This window comes from Artibeus jamaicensis, unplaced genomic scaffold (genome assembly GCF_021234435.1).
Source record: "Artibeus jamaicensis isolate MK-2021 breed Jamaican fruit bat unplaced genomic scaffold, CSHL_Jam_final contig_415, whole genome shotgun sequence".
Classification (NCBI taxonomy): Eukaryota; Metazoa; Chordata; class Mammalia; order Chiroptera; family Phyllostomidae; genus Artibeus; species Artibeus jamaicensis.
In genome coordinates this window covers 34,339,077-34,356,477 of record NW_026521823.1, presented here as the reverse complement: position 1 = coordinate 34,356,477, position 17,401 = coordinate 34,339,077, and the positions used below count along the sequence as shown (strand labels likewise).

Sequence of the window (17,401 nt, the reverse complement as noted above, 5' to 3'; positions counted from 1 at the left end):
CCCTCTGTGGGAGGAACATCTACACACTGAAGGTCCTTGACATTCACACTGGTGATCAGGGGCCTGCATCATGAAAATGATGAACCGCAGCTTGTGACGTGTGTGTTGAAGGACTTTCAGAGAAGGGTTTGGGAGGCTCTGTTCCAGTGCAGACTGGCTTCTTAAAGGGGTCGTACCTCGGACCAGTCTGGAAGACTTCCTTCTATGGAAAGAACGTTCTTTTTATCCCCTTGTTCTTTCAGTGGTGGTATTTATGTGCCCATACTTGGATTTGGTGTTTCACTTCTACTAATTAAAATAATTCGGACAGGAGAAACAGTTTATTTTTCAGATGAGTGACAATTATTAGTTGCACTTACTTGGAAAAAAATCGTACAAAATGAATGTTTGGCCTAGATCACACAGTTGCCTTAGCACCCCAGAGGGGTTTTCATGCCCACCCACAGGAGGGGATGGACCGTAAGCAGGTCCCTGCTGTGGCGGAGTTTGCACTCCACAGTTCACGGGCTCATTCCCGGTGGCCACGGAGAGGCTGGTGTGACCGATAAGGAGATAGTCCCGGTTTTTGTCTAGTAACACACAGTAGTGCAGTGTGCATGGTTGAAGCTGACGCTTTGCAGACGTCTTTAATTTCTAAGGACAGACATGTTTCCACTGCATGCTTTCCAGTGGATGAGTTGGCTCACATTCTTGCTAAGATTGGATGTTGTATTTTTTTTTAATCTCTGCCAGTTTTACCAATGCCTGGGTGGAAAAATAATGCTTTGTTTTAATCAACATGCATTTGAGGTTTGCCAATTTTGTTAAGCCACTGGTGTCTTGCTTGGTGAATTTTCTGCACCCATTCTTTGCAAGCAGCCCACCCCTCTTTTTAATCGGTAAGTGTTTATAATTTTTTACTGACATTTAGACTGACTATGGAAGGTATTAACTGTGGGTCTGGCATATATGGTGCCAGTATTGATTCCAGTTTGTTTTACTTGCCTTTTGCGGTTGTCAGGGTGGAACTGTTTTTGTTTTCACAAGAAAAACAAATCTAACCAAACAGGATTCATTATAACATGTCAGTTTAAAGGAAATGTGGAACCAAAACATTAGCAGAAAGTTAATGCATTAAATTCACACATTGTTTTTCTCCACACTGCATGTGAACTTTTAAAAAACAAACTATAACATACATACTTAATGGCAACCAAACTTTAATTTTCTGCATTTGTGAGAAACAATGTTAACTTTACTGCATTAAAAAAGACCGAGTGCTTCTTCTGTCAGACATGAAACACTTTCACCTTATTTCTCATCTGCAAAGTGGGAATAGTTTTTACTTTGTAACAGCATCTGGCCTGATTGTAAGCGCTCAAAGGATGGCAGCTGTTTTTACGGTCATGGTGAGGTAAATAAATACGCAGGGATCTGTGCGCTCCATCAACCAGTAGCTCCTAATGGCAACAACTATGTAACTGATAATTCTAGATGTTCTTCTCTCCATTGTTTCTGATAAGTCAGCTATCAGTTTTATTGTTGTTCCTTCCTTTGTAATGTGTCGCTTTCTTTGGCTGCTTCCAAGACTTTCTCTTACTCGTTAGTTGTTAGCAGTTTAAAGTGATGAGCCTTGGCATAGGTCTCTTCATTTTGATCCTTCTTGGGGGTTGGTAAGAGTCCTACATATGCAAATCTATATCTATCTATCTATCTATCTAAAACCATATATATCTATATATATATATATATATATATATATATATATATATATATATATCTCCAAACTTGGGAACATTTCAGCCTTTATTTCTTGGAGTATTTTTTTCTTCCCTTTATGTTGTCTTCTTCCAGATCTCCAGTTACACATGTGTTCCATTGCGTGGTAATTGTCCTATTGAACTTACAGGCTTTATTTCTTCTATCTCTTTTTTATTCTTCTATTTGTTCTTCAGATTGTAAATTATAGACAAAAGGGTTAATGAATCAGAACAGGTCAATGGAAATTTCCTGCTACTAGAGTTACCTGGTGAATTTTTCATTTTGTATCTTTTGGTTCTAGAATTTACATTTGGTTTTTCCTAGATCATGTCCATCTCTTTCCTGAAATTACTCATCTGTTCATTTGTTATGACCATATTTTCCTTTAACTCCTTGGACGTAATTTGTAATACTGCAGGCCCTTGGATCATTTTGTTTCACTCAGTGCATTTCACAGTTGTTTATGTCAACGGTAAAATTGTTTTCATTGTATGGCGTTTTTCTCAAAGTCACGGGACCTGTGGGTGGACACAGCGAGGACTGACTGGTTGTTTTGTGCACCTCACCTAATTCCCGATCCTCTTGGGGTCTGTTTCTATTGTCTGTAAGTTTCCCTCTTGATGATGGGCCACATTTTCTTTGCATGTCTAGTAATCATTCTGCTGTTTCAGATGTTATGGGGATTACATTACGGGAGTCTGTACTGTTTATTCTGAAAGGCAGTTCCTGGCAGAAGTGGGCTTGTTAGGAATGGTTGGTCAGTTCGTTCTTTTTATCTGCCTGCCCGCCTTTCTATCTGTCTATCTATCTGCTCTATCTAGGGTAGATGTTTCAGCTTTGAACTTAGTCTACGCGCACAGCTCTTACTCTGGAGGGAGATCTTTATTACTAAGGCATGGCCTTTGTGGCATCCGAGCTGACTGGCCGAGGTGCCTATGAGGCACCTTTATTCTGGTTGAGCAGAACCAGTGTCTTCTGACACTGCTTGGCCTCATGACCTCTGGAGCTCCTTCCGCTCCCTGCTGCCCCTCCCTGGGCCCCGGTAGTCTTGCCCTGGCCATGGGCAGTGAAGCCCTGCAGAATTAGCTTTGGAAAATCCCCACAGAAACTTTTGGGGCCTCCCCTCTGCTACTCTGGTCCACAAATTCCAGATATTTCTGCAACTTGGAACAGCCACTTCCTCTTCTTCGGCTCAGTGAAATGGCAGTTCTCCTTGGGCAGAGAATTCCTCCAGGGCAGCAGGCCTGGCCAGGCCTGGGCTCCGCTCCTGTGTTTTCCTTCCCTCCAGGTGTGCAGTCCTGGACTGCCTTGGTTCAGTGCCAGGACACAGCTGCTGCTTCTTCGTGTATTTTGTCCTGTTTTACAGTTTTACAAGGAGGGCAAGTCCAGCACCTACTATTCTTTCGCGGTTGGAAGCAGAAGTTGGGTACCCTTTGCTTGTCAGCTGAGTCCTCCTCGATAATGTCAATGACATGCCACTGTGTGTTTGTGTCCCACTTGGCAGGGGACTAGTTTTCTTTGGACAGAACTTTCATTTCTGACAGTTCTCGTCGGATATAGCTGCTTGAGATTTTTTTGAAAATGATTAGTTTAGAGTAAAAGCTCGGTGCACCATTCTGCCTTACTTTGTTAAAATTAGACCTCAAACATCTACTTGTCTAAAATATGTAATGTATTTTTTTGCATGGAGGAGTAACGAATTTATTTTTAAAATTGGCTTTAAGACTATTTTGAAGCTAGCTTTTGGTCATTCAGGCACAGTAAGTTCTGTTTCTTTCCTGCAGGGCTGGCCGGCTGGCCTCCCTCCTTCCCTCCTTCCCTCCCTCCCTCCCTCCGTTCCTTCCTTGATATTTTGTGACTGATTCACTTATATCTGCGTAGCATTTTCAGTTTGCACAGTGTTCCCCTTCTGTCTGGCCATTTCTTTCATTCGCACAGCCCTAGTGCACTGTCTTATTACATCTTGCCTGGAGTAATTCTCCCTTCTTGTAAGAATCTCCTGGCCAATTTACAGTGTAACCTTCCTAAAGTTGAGTTCCTCATGCCCATGTAAAAAAATTTCATGGTTCCTTGTTGCCTTCCAAAGCCCTGAGTGTTTTTCCAACCCAGTTTCCGAGCCAGACTGTGGGTGTTCCTCACTCTGTACCCACCACATGCTGCTTTCCCCCGACTTCTGTGCATGCTGTTCCTTCCGCCTTCTGTGCTCTCCATGTAGTTCCTCCTCGTCACCGTCCAGGGTTCGCCCCCCAGCCCCCCAGTGACACTGCGTCGCAGCCTTTCCCAGCCCCCTGCACTGTGGTGCTCACTGCCCAGGCCACGCTTGGATTCCAGGTTCTGGTACGTGCCACCTCCCCCTGGGACCCTCTACATAGCAGGCAGTGAATATTTGTCATTTCTCTCTTTTTCTTTCCAATCTTTGCTTAAGGACATGCCCATTGATTTTTAGAGAGAGGGGAAAGGAGGGAGAAAGAAGGAGAGAGAATTATTCATGTGAGAGAGAAACATCATTTGGCTGCCTCTTGCATGTCTCCTGACATACAACCCAGGCAGGTACCCTGACCGGGAAATGAACCCACAGTCTTTCAGTTCATGGAACGACACTCCAGCCAACCGGGCCATACCGGTGAGGGTGTCATTATACTCTCGTAGGAAACATGTGATCTAGGCGGGGTGAGGGGTTATTTCCAGCCACAGAACGAGCAAAGCAAGACCTGAAGCGTTGAAATGATGCCACACCCAGAATTACTGAATGATCCAGATTTGCAGTCCGTGTCCTCCATGTTTTTTTCCAAGTTCTCCATTCTCATCCGACCCGACTCAAACTTGCGGTAGTTGGCCTCCAAGTGTAAACTTTAATAAAGATACTGGCATGTCCACATGTATTAAAAAATGAAGAGTGGGGTGCTTTGCGGTTCTCCGGCTGCTCCTTTGCTATCTACTCCGCACAGCAGAGTAGAAGGCCGAGCCTGGGTCCCTGGGTCCCTGCTGTTGTGGGTCATCCTGCCTGTCTGGATGTCACACGAGACCCCATGGAAACGTTCTCCGTTTAGCCGTTAACTTGAGTGTGGCTTGGTGTCAGCGTCGGGGTGTGATTCTCTTTCCCTGTCTCCCTCCAGGCTCTGCGCCTCAGTAACGTGGCCATGGGCAAGACGACCACGGGCCAGATCGTCAACCTGCTGTCCAACGACGTGAACAAGTTCGATCAGGTGAGCTGCTCCCGAGTGGGCCTTCCTCGTTCCCCACCTTCGTCCGTGGTTTACCTTGTTGGAATGTCAGGTGCTAGCCTTTGGTGCAGGCCAGGATTCTGCCGAGGGCATAAACATGTGTGTATGTGTGTGTGTGTGTGTGTGTGTGTGTGTGTGTGTGTGTGTGTGTGTAATTTAACTCGCCTTTCTTCTGTGTGTCACTTTGGTATCCTGCAGGTGAGTCTTTTGTTTTTCTAATGTTGCCCACAATGGAATTCAGTAGTAAATAGGCTGCAGCATCCTTTCCCAGCCTGGGTCAGTGTTCTTAAGAATCTGCCTGGTGTGGCCCTTCTTAGCACCCTGCATTGGGAGTGCTGGCTGAGGGGTCTTCCTCCCCCTCTAGCTGATGACCTCCTGGTGGGCAGGGATTATTCTTCTCCATGTGTCCTGTGCAGTGCCTGCTATGCAGGAAGCCTTCGGTAAATAATGGCAAATGGGTGGTCCCTAGCCAGAAACAGCCTGCTCTCCCAACCCCCCACACTCTCCTTTGCCACTTACCTTGTGAATATATCACCATGCAGGGCATTATTGCTGCTGGTCAGATCTGCAGGCCATTAGATCCCTTCTCTTCCAATCATTCACTTAGCAACAGTGAACTAAGGCTCCTATTCAGTTGCAGGGATCACTAAGACGTTTGCCCTAGGGGAGCCATGGCCAATCGGGAAGATAATCACACACATAATGATTTACATACCGAAATGTAGGCTTTCCTGGGTGGTGGAGAGCCCCGGGGAGGTAGGGCAGGATTTTAAGGCAGAGTTTGGGGAAGCCCGGAGCTCATCTGTGGGGAAGACAAAGTTGAGACATTCCTTCCCACTCTGTGAGAGTCGGGCTCTCCCTGGAAGTGCCGGTGGCCTGCCTAGCGTTGTCCCAGAAGGATAGGTAACTCTGCTTTTGCTAAAAACCCCCCAGATCATTTCCGTCTGGGTTCTCACCTGTCCTGTCGGGTTGGAGCAGATTGTTTCTGTCCTGTCTCTTGCACTGGTTTTGCTTTCAAACAGTCCTCAAAAGGCTTTGTCTTTTTCTTCCCAGGTAACGATATTCTTGCACTTTCTGTGGGTAGGCCCACTGCAGGCCATCGGGGTCACGGTCCTGCTTTGGATGGACATTGGAATATCCTGTCTTGGCGGCATGGCCGTTCTGATCATCCTTCTGCCTTTGCAAAGCGGCTTCGGCAAGCTGTTCTCCTCCCTGCGGTAAGAGCGACGCGCGTAGGTGACGTGTGATGCAGTAATACATGTTAGGTGGCTGCCTGATGCTTTAGTTCCAGAACAAAACAAATGCCCTCTCTGACCTCCTCTCTGCCTGTGCTTGCTGTCTTCAGGCTTGGTGGGTGGGGCTCCAGCCTCAGGCTGAAAGCTAGTCTTGCAGCAGAGAGAAGGTATTTGCTGGCTTCTCCTGGCTAGCTTCTTAGGTGCTACACCTCACTAAGTAGAGTATACTTAAGCGGAATTTATATGCATCAAAGTTATTTTAAAATTATTAAATAGCAATACATTTAGAGGGCTTATGGGCCCAATTCTAGCTGCATATACTTTTATTATGCTTGTGTAAGAGCCATTGGCTGTGCGTGTTACTGTTTTTATAATTCACTCTTTCCATTAAGTTATAAGCTCCCCAAGGGCAACGTTGGTTTTAATTATTTATGTCTTCATAACGTTCACAGTCCCGACAGTGTCTGTGACAGACAAGTGGCTGATGATGGAGAGCCTAATGGTGCTGAATTAGACCTAAGGCAGATCCCAGAGGGTTGGAAGTGGGTCATTGCTAAGGTTGTCAGATGGATGGAGCTGGGCAGTTTGAAGCACGTTGAGGTCCTCCCTTTGTGCCCCTGTACCTGGTATTTTTCTCTCCTTGGAACATCCTTTCTCCTCTTTGCCGTGGAGAGATGTGGTTGATCCTTCAAGGCCTATTCCAGTGTTCCCAGAATTCTGAAACTTCTTTGCTCTTTCCTTTCCCAGTAGAACAAACAGCTATTTCTTTTCTCCTTCATGCCTAATATATGACAGTGCAGTCAGCTGTGTTCTTGTTAGATTTGGGGGCTATTCCTCTCTTCGCTCCCCAATCATGACCTCGAGTGGATGGAATATCATCTTCCTCAGCGGATATCACCAGTTCTCCAAATTACTGCTGGAGCTGGGATGGATCATTGAGGTCCTAATGGAAGGCCTTCCCCACGTGCGTTGTGAGGAGGACCTGCCTGCGTTGTCAGCACAGAAGAGCTGTAGGGAGTCATCGGCTCCTGGCCTCTACCCGTGGCCTCTGAGGAGGGGGGCCGTTGGGGTGTGGGGGCCATGGCTCACCGCTCGCCTCTGTCCCCTCAGGAGCAAGACCGCAGCTTTCACAGACGCCAGGATCAGAACCATGAATGAAGTTATCACCGGCATCAGAATAATAAAAATGTATGCCTGGGAAAAGTCATTTGCGGACCTTATTACCCATTTGAGGAGGTAAGCTTTTGTGTATATCGTACCCTCTGTTCCTATTTTTAAGAAATCGAAAGCTCTGTCCTTCTGGTTCTGCTCTGATCCCGGACTCACTTGAGCTCCGCCTCTCAGGTCCTGTGTGCCTGCACCTCAGCCTCACTCCACTCATCCCCGTTAGATGCCCCTCTGCTGCGGCCCCCGCGGGGCCTGCGCGGGCTGCTTCCGTCTAATAGCCTCATATCTCACGAGTTTTGACTTCCTTATTCCCTTTTCCAACAAGTGCATGTGCTCCTGGAAGGGACAGGATGCATCTGTCGGTCCTCAGTGACCTGGTGCTCAAGAACGAATGCTCAGGCCCAGTCAGACTGACCCCAAATGTCGAAGTGCGACCTTAGCCCTCTTTGAGTTGGATGAGCGAGCTGTCATGGAGCACGCGATCCCTGTGGGGAGCCGGCCCCAGCACTGCGACTTAGGACGGGAGTTCTCCTTGAAGCACGTCCACTCCTTAGAACGAGGCCGCGTGCAGAAGGCCCTCGAACTCATTTCCTGACTTGGACGTCGATGCTCCCCTTTAACACCTACACCCTCCTCTTTTCTAGGAAGGAGATCTCCAAGATTCTGAGAAGTTCCTGCCTTAGGGGATTGAATCTGGCATCGTTTTTCGTTGCGAGCAAGATCATCGTTTTCGTGACCTTCACTGTCTACGTGCTCCTTGGCAACGTGATCACGGCCAGCCGCGTGTTTGTGGCGGTGGCACTCTACAGGGCCGTGCAGTTGACGGTCACGCTCTTCTTCCCCGCAGCCATCGAGAAGGTGTCAGAGTCCATCGTCAGCATCCGAAGAATCAAGGTTTGGTGACATGTAACTTTTTTAAAGCTGTAGGCGGCTCTCAAGAAAAAACCATGCCTCCTTTTACTTAGTGGCACTGTGTCCCAGTGTGGTGACCTGCCGTCATTCCAGGTCATGCCGTCTTGTCCCCAGTTGTTGAGGCAGAGCTCATCACAAGCAATGCCCAGCACGGCGATCGCTTACGGGCAGTGCTGTGAATAGCGGCACAGGGTGTTGGATGTGCAGGTTGTAACTGCAGGGTGATTAAAATGTGTCACAGCAGGGCAGGGAGACCGAGTTTGTCTCCTGTACAGGCTGGAATGACAAGGTAGGGGCTGCACAGTCCTGCAGTGGATGGGGGTCCTCTCTGGGCCGTGGAAGGAGGAACTGCTGGGGGGCCCCTGTTCCCTGGACAGGAGGAGGTTTGCACCTCGCTGAGTTCTCTGTATTTAAGAATGGGCTCTTTCCTCCACGGGTGCGTGTCTTGTGATCTCTCCATCTGCCTCTTGGAGCTCCGCCTTGTTCCTGTCCTCTGCGCCTTTTCTTCCTGCCCTGGCCTCTCTCTAGCAGGCCTCTTCCATTCATTTTTTTTTAACTTCCACTATACCCTCTGTTGCATTTTCCTAACTAGCTGTTCCTAAATTGCTGGGGGCAGATAATTTGCATCACCAGGTTAAGGGCCCGGCACACAGTAGGTGATCAGGAACTTGTGCGTTTGTGAACAGGTCTAAAATGAAGGTGAGTTGTCTGCTGGTGGGGGCCTGGCCCTGACCCGAGGGGCTGGGCTTCACCGGAGAACTAGCCGGTTCCGTTCCTGCTTCTCCATGGTGGTGCGTGCCTGGGAGTAGGTGTTTTCTCACGTTGGGTAGCGTGGTGTGCATTTCTGTGGTGCTGGTGGTGGGTGGGGGCAGGGGGTGTGGCTCTTGTCATAAAAGCGGAATTCTTTTTTTTTTTTTTATGATTAAGTTTGTTCTGGTCCCCCGTGTTTATCATTGTTTTTTTTTTTGCTGATGGGAGTTTCTAGCAGCCTTGGTGAGGGATGGTCCATGCAGGTCAGTAAAATTTTTTGTATGTAGCTTCCTTGTTTGAAAGAAGACATTTAGGAATGCACTTTGGACCACAGGGACAGATTAAACGTGTGCCGCAGCTTTTGCAGGTGACCGCTTTGCTGTCCATGTCGCCGCCGCTGCTGCTGCAAACCTACATGTGAGCTTTATACTGTAGCATCTTCCTTTTTATACGTGCTTTTCAATTTCCTCTTTCATGTGCAGTTAGATGAAGGCTTTCTTAGGAAGTTATAGGCTCAGGCAGTTTTTTTTTTTCCTACCGAGGAAAGAAGATGGATGGTCTTGGCATTGAAAGAGTCCAATAGGATTATAAAAGATCTTGTCTCAACTTCAAAGCACTGAAAGTCTTCAGCGGCTTTTACAACCACTAAAATTTGTCTCTGCTTAGGTTTTTGCCCCCAACTGCTTGGAAGGCAATCTGTTTTGGCTCAGTCCCAGCATCTGACACTTCCCGCATGACCTGTTCTGGGTATGCTCTGTGTGGCTCTAAAGGCAATTGAATTTCGGCTTTTTCCATCAGCCTGAGACCCGGAAGAAAATCCACCCAGGGCTCTGGCACTGTTTCAAGCCAGAAGATTGTGACGTCTCTCTGCACTCAGATGTCTTCATGGACAAATGCTTGATAGATCTACTTCCTCACTTTGTACATCGTTTTTCTTCTTTTAAAAGATTTTATTTACTTATTTTTAGAGAGAGAGGAAGGGAGGCAGGAAGAGAGGGAAACATCAATGTGGGAGAGAACCATCCGCTGGTGGCTTCTCGTACGTGCCCCAGCAGGGGCCTGAACTGGTGTGTGCCCTGACCCGGAATTGATCCGGTGACTTTTCGCTCTGCGGGACAATGCCCAACAAACTGAGCCACACCAGTCAGAGCTTCCTCCTCTCCTTTAAAAAAGTGGGATATTTTTAATGTGCGCACACTGATGGTTGAATTTCACGGGATGGTTGTGTGCCTCAGCTAAAGTCAGAATTTTGTTCTGTTGAGGCGTGATTTATAACATCTATTACCTTTGCATGTGGCATGTTGCCTGCGTGAGGCAGTGGTGATGCGTCCACTGGTGGGACTCTTTTGGGCCAACGCTGTAGTGTGTTCGCTGCTCCAGCAGATCTCTGGGCTCTGCCGACTCCGTGTGAAGCATGGTGTCGGTCGGAGTTGAACCTGTGTTTGTCAGCTGTGTGGTGACACAGTCTCCACCCTTTACAAGACTTAAAATCCCCCTGGGGAACGCCAAGAGAGGGAGGGCAGTGCCAGCTGGGGCCACCCTGATCTGCTTCCTAGTAGGTTAGGCTGTGAGATGGACTCAGAAGGGGGGTAGGATGGGTACTCAGGGTCTCACGACCGAGGCCACTCCGGGAGCGTGGACTGAGCTGCTGATGGGTTGCTAAAAGGTTATTAGCATGTTGGACATTCTCAGAGGTATTTTTTAAAAGATTTTATTTATTTATTTTTAGAGAAAGGGGAAGGGAGGGAGAAAGAGAGGAAGAGAAATATCAATGTGTGGTTGCCTCTCGTGTGCCCCCTACTGGGGACCTGGCCTGCAACTCAGGCCCGTGTCCTGACTGGGAATTGAACAGGTGACCCTCTCTGTTTCACAGGTCCAAGCTCAACCCACTGAACCACACTAGCCGGGGCCCTTCTCAGGTGTTTTGAGGAGGCCAGGAGGGAGTGACTGTTCGGGATAGGTTCATGGGTGTTGGAGTTGGCCAGGGAAGGAACCAGGAAGTGTTCCTTCAAGTGTTCAACAATTGGTGGTGTGGGAGATTCTGAAATCAGTGTTGTTTCTGGAGGACAAGAGAGCTGGAGAGAGGAGAGAATTGGATTGTGGCAGAACAGGCTAGAGTGGATACTGGGTCGGCTGGGAGAGGCGGTGTGCAGGGAGAAATCAAGCTGTGATGGATTGAAAGCCTCAGAGGTGGCCTCAGAGCAGTCTGTCCTGCCGGCCCCCTTGCCTAGCCCTGGGCTCGGGCCGGCGGCAGCAGTGCCCGCTCTCAAGCAGGTTCTCCACGAACCTGGGTGGGTGGGAAGGGGAGCACAGGAACCAAGGAGCAGACCTCGCCTCTCTGTCGCTGGGTCTCTGAGAGAAATGCACAGGCACACAGTCCCCTTTCCTACACAGATGTTTCTGTTTCCAGTTTTTAACGAGTTGTTCTTCAGAAGCAGAGCATGGCCATCAAATGTGTAGCTTTGTGGAGAGAGACACAAGCATGTTAAGGGTTTGTACGGTTTTTGAAATAGCAGCCGACTTGTTTGTGTGCTGTTCTGTCTTTCTCAAATGTTTTCACAAGCTTATTTCAGTTGCCCCCTCTGCTGCTCAGGGTTAGGTTTGCCCGTGGGTTCCGGCACACCCACGCTAAAGCGGCTTACCCCAGGAGCTCTCTTTTTCTCTCGTGCAAAATACCCTTGTCAGGTTCTGCATGGGTTTCCTAAGGATGCGGTAGCAGATTTATCGTTCGGCAGTTCTGGGGGCTACGAGTCTGAGACCACAGTGTCGGCAGAGCCGTGACCCCTCTGAAGTCTGCAGGGAGAACCCTTGCCCTTCCTAGCTCCTGGTGGTTGCTGCAGACCATGGTGGGCCTGGGCTTATGAGCACATGCCTCCGGTCCCCGCCACGTGGCTCTTTCCTGCCTGTGTGTCTGTCCCTCCCTCTCTCTTCTCTTCTTACAAGGATACCAGTCACGTTGGATACAGGGCCCGCCACACGCCAGCGTGACCACCCCTTAATCAATCACTTGTGCAAAGACCCTATTTCCAAACACAGTCACATTTTGAGGTAGCTGAGGTTAGGACTTCAACATAACTTTGCTGGGGGCAGAATTCACTTTGTGATGAGTCCCGGGCTAGTACTATCCTTGATGGCGTCAGGGACGCAGACTCTTTCTTGTTACTCCACTGTGTCCTGGGCTGTGGGGGAGAGGAAGGTTCTGGGACATTGTCATTTTCCACCAGTCTGAATTTTGTCACATGGCTCTGGTTAGCTGCACTGGAGGCTGGGCAGAGAGGTCCTCCTTTAGACCTCCAAGGGCCCGCTAAAAGTTGGGGTTTTGCCACCACGGAAGAAGGAGAGCAGATGTGGGGGACAGTGAACAGCCTGCCACATGTGCACGGGTTTTGGGTGGGGGGCTGCGGTGTTGGGGGGGTCTCGGTTGTTTATTCAGTTTCTGCCCCATTACAGCTTTTCTCAGTCTACCACGTGCAGAGCAGGAGGACATTTCCCTGGATGGCGTTCTCTGTTCGATTGGCGGAGGTTCTCCGGACATTTTCATTCAGTGCCGGCATTTTGACCAGCTCCTAACCAGTAGGGAGAATTAGCAAGACTTGGAATATCCAGGGTCCCTGCTGCCCGGAGGGCATTTGCTAAGGGGAACAGTCAAGGGCTTGTGAAAAGATGTTACAAAAGACCTTTTAAAGATGCTTATAAAATACCTTTTTAAGTGATAGACACATACCAAGCCTGTTTTCTTTTTAGACCAAGGACTTTAAGTGATAGTAAGGACAAGCAGTGATATACGTTGACCCTGTATGGGGAGATAAGTAGGGTATGTGCTTCGGGGCCCAGCTAAAGGTCACAGGAGATAAACAGTGGCTCGGGGGCTTTCCAGGAGTCTCGGCCCCTGGCCCCGTGTCCCAGCCAGGGGGCTCCTGCGCCAGCCGATCCCCTGAGGGTCCGGGAGCGGCCTTGGTCCCGGCCTTCCCAGCATGTCACTTGGTGCTCGGCGCAGTAAATGTTTATGGAATCATTTCCTACCAACTCCCATGATTACCGTTCGTCATGCACTAATAAAACAATAAAAATGCCCGGGTTCTAAATGTATGCATGCTGGGAGCCCTGTTTTCTCTTCAGTGGAACTAGTGCACTTGTTGAGAAAGTTACAAAGGTGGCCTTGTGGCCATGAACTCCAGCAGACGCTGTATATTAGAAGTAATATGTGCTTGTTTGAGTGTGGTTGGTAAGGCGATTATGCGGGTGTAATAATTCATAGTTTTAATTTGAACAGTTCACCTAAAATGCCACATGGTGCACTTGAGTGTGGTATTGTCATGTTACAGAATGACATGCCTTGATTTTGTGATAAGAGGTTTTGTAATAAAACGGGGTGTTATTTATGCCAGACCCTGTATATATGTAACTTATATAATATACATTACATATACTAATATTGAAATAGTTTTGAATGAAGTTAAAGACAGCTAAGCCCTACGAGCGCCATTGTATAGAAAAAAACAAATGAACTTTTTGGCCAACCCGATATGTAACTTAATTACTAATAGCCAGCTGTTGACTGGAAGTCTTACCAAGAACGTAAATAGTCGATTTAATGCACATTTTGTAGGTTATATGTACTGTATGCTGTCTTCTTACAGTAAAATAACATAGAGAAAAGAAAATGTTACTGAGAAAGTCATAAGGATGAGAAAATAAATACCTTCACAGTGCTTCTGGAAAAAATAACCTGTGTGTAAGTGGGCCCGTGCGGTTCTAACCCGCACCGTCCACAGTGAGCTGAACTGTACACTGTGTGGTACGTTCTGATGTGCGCTTACACTTTAAATGCAGTTGGTAAAATGATGCAAACCCTGTGTTTTAAGGCTTATATTGCACGTTCCAGGAAAGCAGTTGTTTGTGATTTTTGTTGCTGCAGTTTAAACAATCCATGTTTTCCTGTTTCCCCAGGACTTTCTGTTGCTCGATGAGATAAAAGAGCCCAGTGTGCTGCTGCCCTCAGACGGTAAAATGGTAGTGCATGTGCAAGATTTTACTGCTTTTTGGGATAAGGTAACAAATCCTCCGTTACACGGGTGTGACCGCTAACAGACAAGTGGTGACTGAGAGTTAGTAGAGAATTAGGAGATTTTACACCTGGTACGAGTGGGACTTGCTTATGTGTACTGAATGCATGTTACAGAAACTCTCAAAAGCAGGAATAAGGTCGCAGTGAATGTAGATTAAGCATAAAATCAGCCTCAGGTATTTGACATGTTTTTTATTTCATTTTGAAGAGCACTTTCAAAGTGTTTCTGAGCACATTTTGAATTTAAAGTATCTTGGTTTGTAATGTTAGAATTTACAGGGTTAGCGTGTACCTTTTTTTATCTTGGTTGTGACCAGGCCGTCTTACTGCATTCTGGATGGAGCCACTGTGTGGATCTTTGCTGGGAGGGCGGCTGGGGCTCCCCTGTGTAAGCTTCTACAAGGTGCTGGCTGCCTGGGCGGCAGCTCAGAGCAGGGAGGTGGCAGCAGGTGGGCATCGGGGGCTCCGGTGAGCCCCCGTCTCAGGGTTTCACTCTGTGGCAAACTCACAGCCAGAACTGGCAAGATTACGTGGCTGTTTCCAACACTTGGTTTATTCGTGACATTTACACAAATAGGGATGGAAAAAGAACCACTCTCAAGAAGTTCTCCCACTTGCACACTCAGGGCAGGCAGCCCCTTCTCTTCACACCTGGTTTGCTTCTTTCCCTGGCTCCCTGGTCCTGGGTGCACAGCCTGCTGTATCCGTAGGGTTAGCCAGGAGAACAGAACACACACCACAGTGGAGGGAGTTTCATGCAGGGAATTAGTCATGTAGGTGGCAGGGGGTGGGAGCAAGAGATTAGCAATGGTAAGAGCTAAACCATGTTCCCCACTGGGGCCGCAGGGTCTCAGGGAGGAGAACCCAGGAGCCGAGGGCCATGCTGTCGGTGCTGGCTCTGCAGAGGCGATGTGACTGTCCCGGGAGGGCAGCTGGAAGCCGTGGGTAGCGGCTCCTCCCTGTCTCAGACGGTGCAGTCCTGCTCTGCTCTCCGAGGGCTGAGCTGGAGCTGTCTGGAAAGTTTGCAGTGCGTGCGTAGCAGCTGGCAGTTCCCATCACAGCCAGGCGAAGTCAGGAACCGGGGCCTGAGTAAACAGGTGCCCAGCCTGCACTCACTCCCACCGCCACCGCCAGTTCTCCCTTTGCCGATGGTCCAGGCGTCCAGACTCTGCAGACCAGCGGTTCCCAGTGTTTTTGGCATCAGGGACCAGTTTCGTGGCTGACAGTTTTCCCGCGGACCAGGTCAGGGATGGGGGATGGTTTCAGGGCAAGTCAAGCCCATCACATTCAAGCTCACCTCCTGTTGTGCATCCTGGTTCCTAGCAGGCCGAGACCAGTGACCAGTACCAGTCCACTGCCTGGAGGCTGGGGGACCCCTGCTGGAGACTGATTTCCTGCCTGTGACTGTTACGTTTTGTGCCACCTTCTAGTACTGGTCACATAGTTTTGTTTTTTAAAATGATTTTATTTATTTAGAGAGAAGGGAAGGGAGAGAAAAAGAAGGAGAAAAACATTGACTTCAGAAACATTGATCATTCTGTTGCCTCCTCCCCGACCTTACATGCCCCAACCTGGGGCTGAACCCACAACCCAGGCATATACCCCAACCAGGAATCGCACCAGTGACCTCTTGCTCTGTGGGGTGATGCCCGACCCACTGAGCCACACCACTCGGGGCCACATAGTTTTAACTCAGGGTCTGCCATCTCCAGCAAAGTAATACCCAGTGTATAAAGCTACCACATTGCCCCTTTTGCACCTGGAAACTTTCCCAGCCTACCCTGCCTTCACGTGTTAGATTTACCCCCTGCTTTGTACTGCTCATCACAATCCATTGTCGAGCATTTATAGAAAGCACATTAAAATTCATTATAAAGATGCACTCTCTTGAATGCAGTGAGTTCCATGAATCACCGAGGTAGCTAACACCCACTCTGTATGACCCCTGACCAAATTTCTTTTTGTAACCAATTACTCAGCATTGTAAAATAAGCTGTTTTGTTGTCCTTCCCAGAATCTTAGCAACATGTTCTCAGCCCTTTCTGCAGCTCGCATTGTGGTACAGATCACCCTGTTCTGTTGTGCGGGCGTTGCCTGTGGATGCATTACGCCCCATGCTAGGGGGTGCTTAGGGGGTGTCAGGTGAGGTAGCAGAGCCCTGGGTGGGGGAGGGGCACGGTCACTGGGCTTTGCAGAGAAGCTGAGTCAAAGCGAAGTGCATGCTGGGTTTTAGTGTGGGAGAAAGGCATAGACCCTCTTACCTGTGCCGCTAGATAGCCGGTCAGGTAGGTGGGGGAAGGTCTCACCGACTGGCCTCTCACTTGTGCAATGAGTGGATGTGGTTTTTATCAAGTGAAAAGGGAGAGAGTTCAAATTGTTTATCAGTGACGTGCAGGCATGCCGCGTACTTTTGCCGCCACCTTGTGGAGATGGGTGAAATAAGAGTAAAACCAATGGTTATGGTTATAAGGGATTAAACCCTCCCAACGCTGAATGTTCTGTTAAGTGTGTCATTATCAATAAGTTAGTGTGTGTCAAGAAGTTTTCATTTTGAGGAGGTGCCTTGTCATTTGCTGAACTTGCACTCTGCGTCTAGAGCTGGTTGCATGTGGAAATAAGTTAAAAGAATTGGCCCTTCCTGAAGGCAGTGGGAGCTGGTTCAAACCCCAAAGAGATGTGATTGGATGAAAAAGCACCTCTGGGCTGCAGAATCTTAAAATAGGACAGAGAGAGATGTGGGTTGTCATATCAGTGACTATCATATCATTTTCTCCACTTTCGGAAGTGGTGTGTGTTGCTTTATTGAAACGGACACTCTTTCGTAAACTTGAATTTGCAGGCGTCAGAAACCCCAACGCTGCAAGGCCTTTCCTTCACCGTCAGACCTGGCGAATTGTTAGCTGTGGTTGGACCTGTGGGAGCCGGAAAGGTAAGGTGTCGGTTCTTTTGGCAGCTTCATGTGACGCCACATGCCCTCTTCAGGTGTCAGGGTTGAGCCCTGACCAGTGTGGCTCAGTGGGTTGAAGCATCTTCCCATACACCGCAAGGTCGCCGGTCAGGGCACAGGTTGCAGGTTCGGTTCCTGGTTGGGGTGCATGGGAGAAGCAACCACTCACCGTGTCTCTCTCACAACGATGTTTCTCCCTCTTGACTCACAAGTATGAGCTGAGTGTATCTAAAATAGCACTTCTCAAAGCATGTTTCCTGGAGCATTCATTTTGCAAGAGGGTTGCAGGGCCCGATAAATCTGGGTGCAGCCCATTCTGTGTTTCTTCTTGGGGCTTCTAGGAAGTCTGGAGGTTGTA

At 48.5% G+C, this 17,401-nt stretch overlaps 1 protein-coding gene across 1 annotated transcript in view; it reads left to right on the top strand.

Moving 5' to 3' along the window:
* The window catches only part of ABCC4 (ATP binding cassette subfamily C member 4), a 212,172-nt gene that overhangs the window by 51,617 nt on the left and 143,154 nt on the right, over positions 1-17,401 (top strand). Inside the window, exons 5-10 of the mRNA XM_037132441.2 lie at positions 4,857-4,946; positions 6,018-6,181; positions 7,310-7,435; positions 8,011-8,260; positions 13,979-14,080; positions 16,936-17,025. Coding sequence (XP_036988336.2) covers positions 4,857-4,946; positions 6,018-6,181; positions 7,310-7,435; positions 8,011-8,260; positions 13,979-14,080; positions 16,936-17,025 — 822 coding nt within the window. The remainder of the gene's footprint in view (positions 1-4,856; positions 4,947-6,017; positions 6,182-7,309; positions 7,436-8,010; positions 8,261-13,978; positions 14,081-16,935; positions 17,026-17,401) is intronic.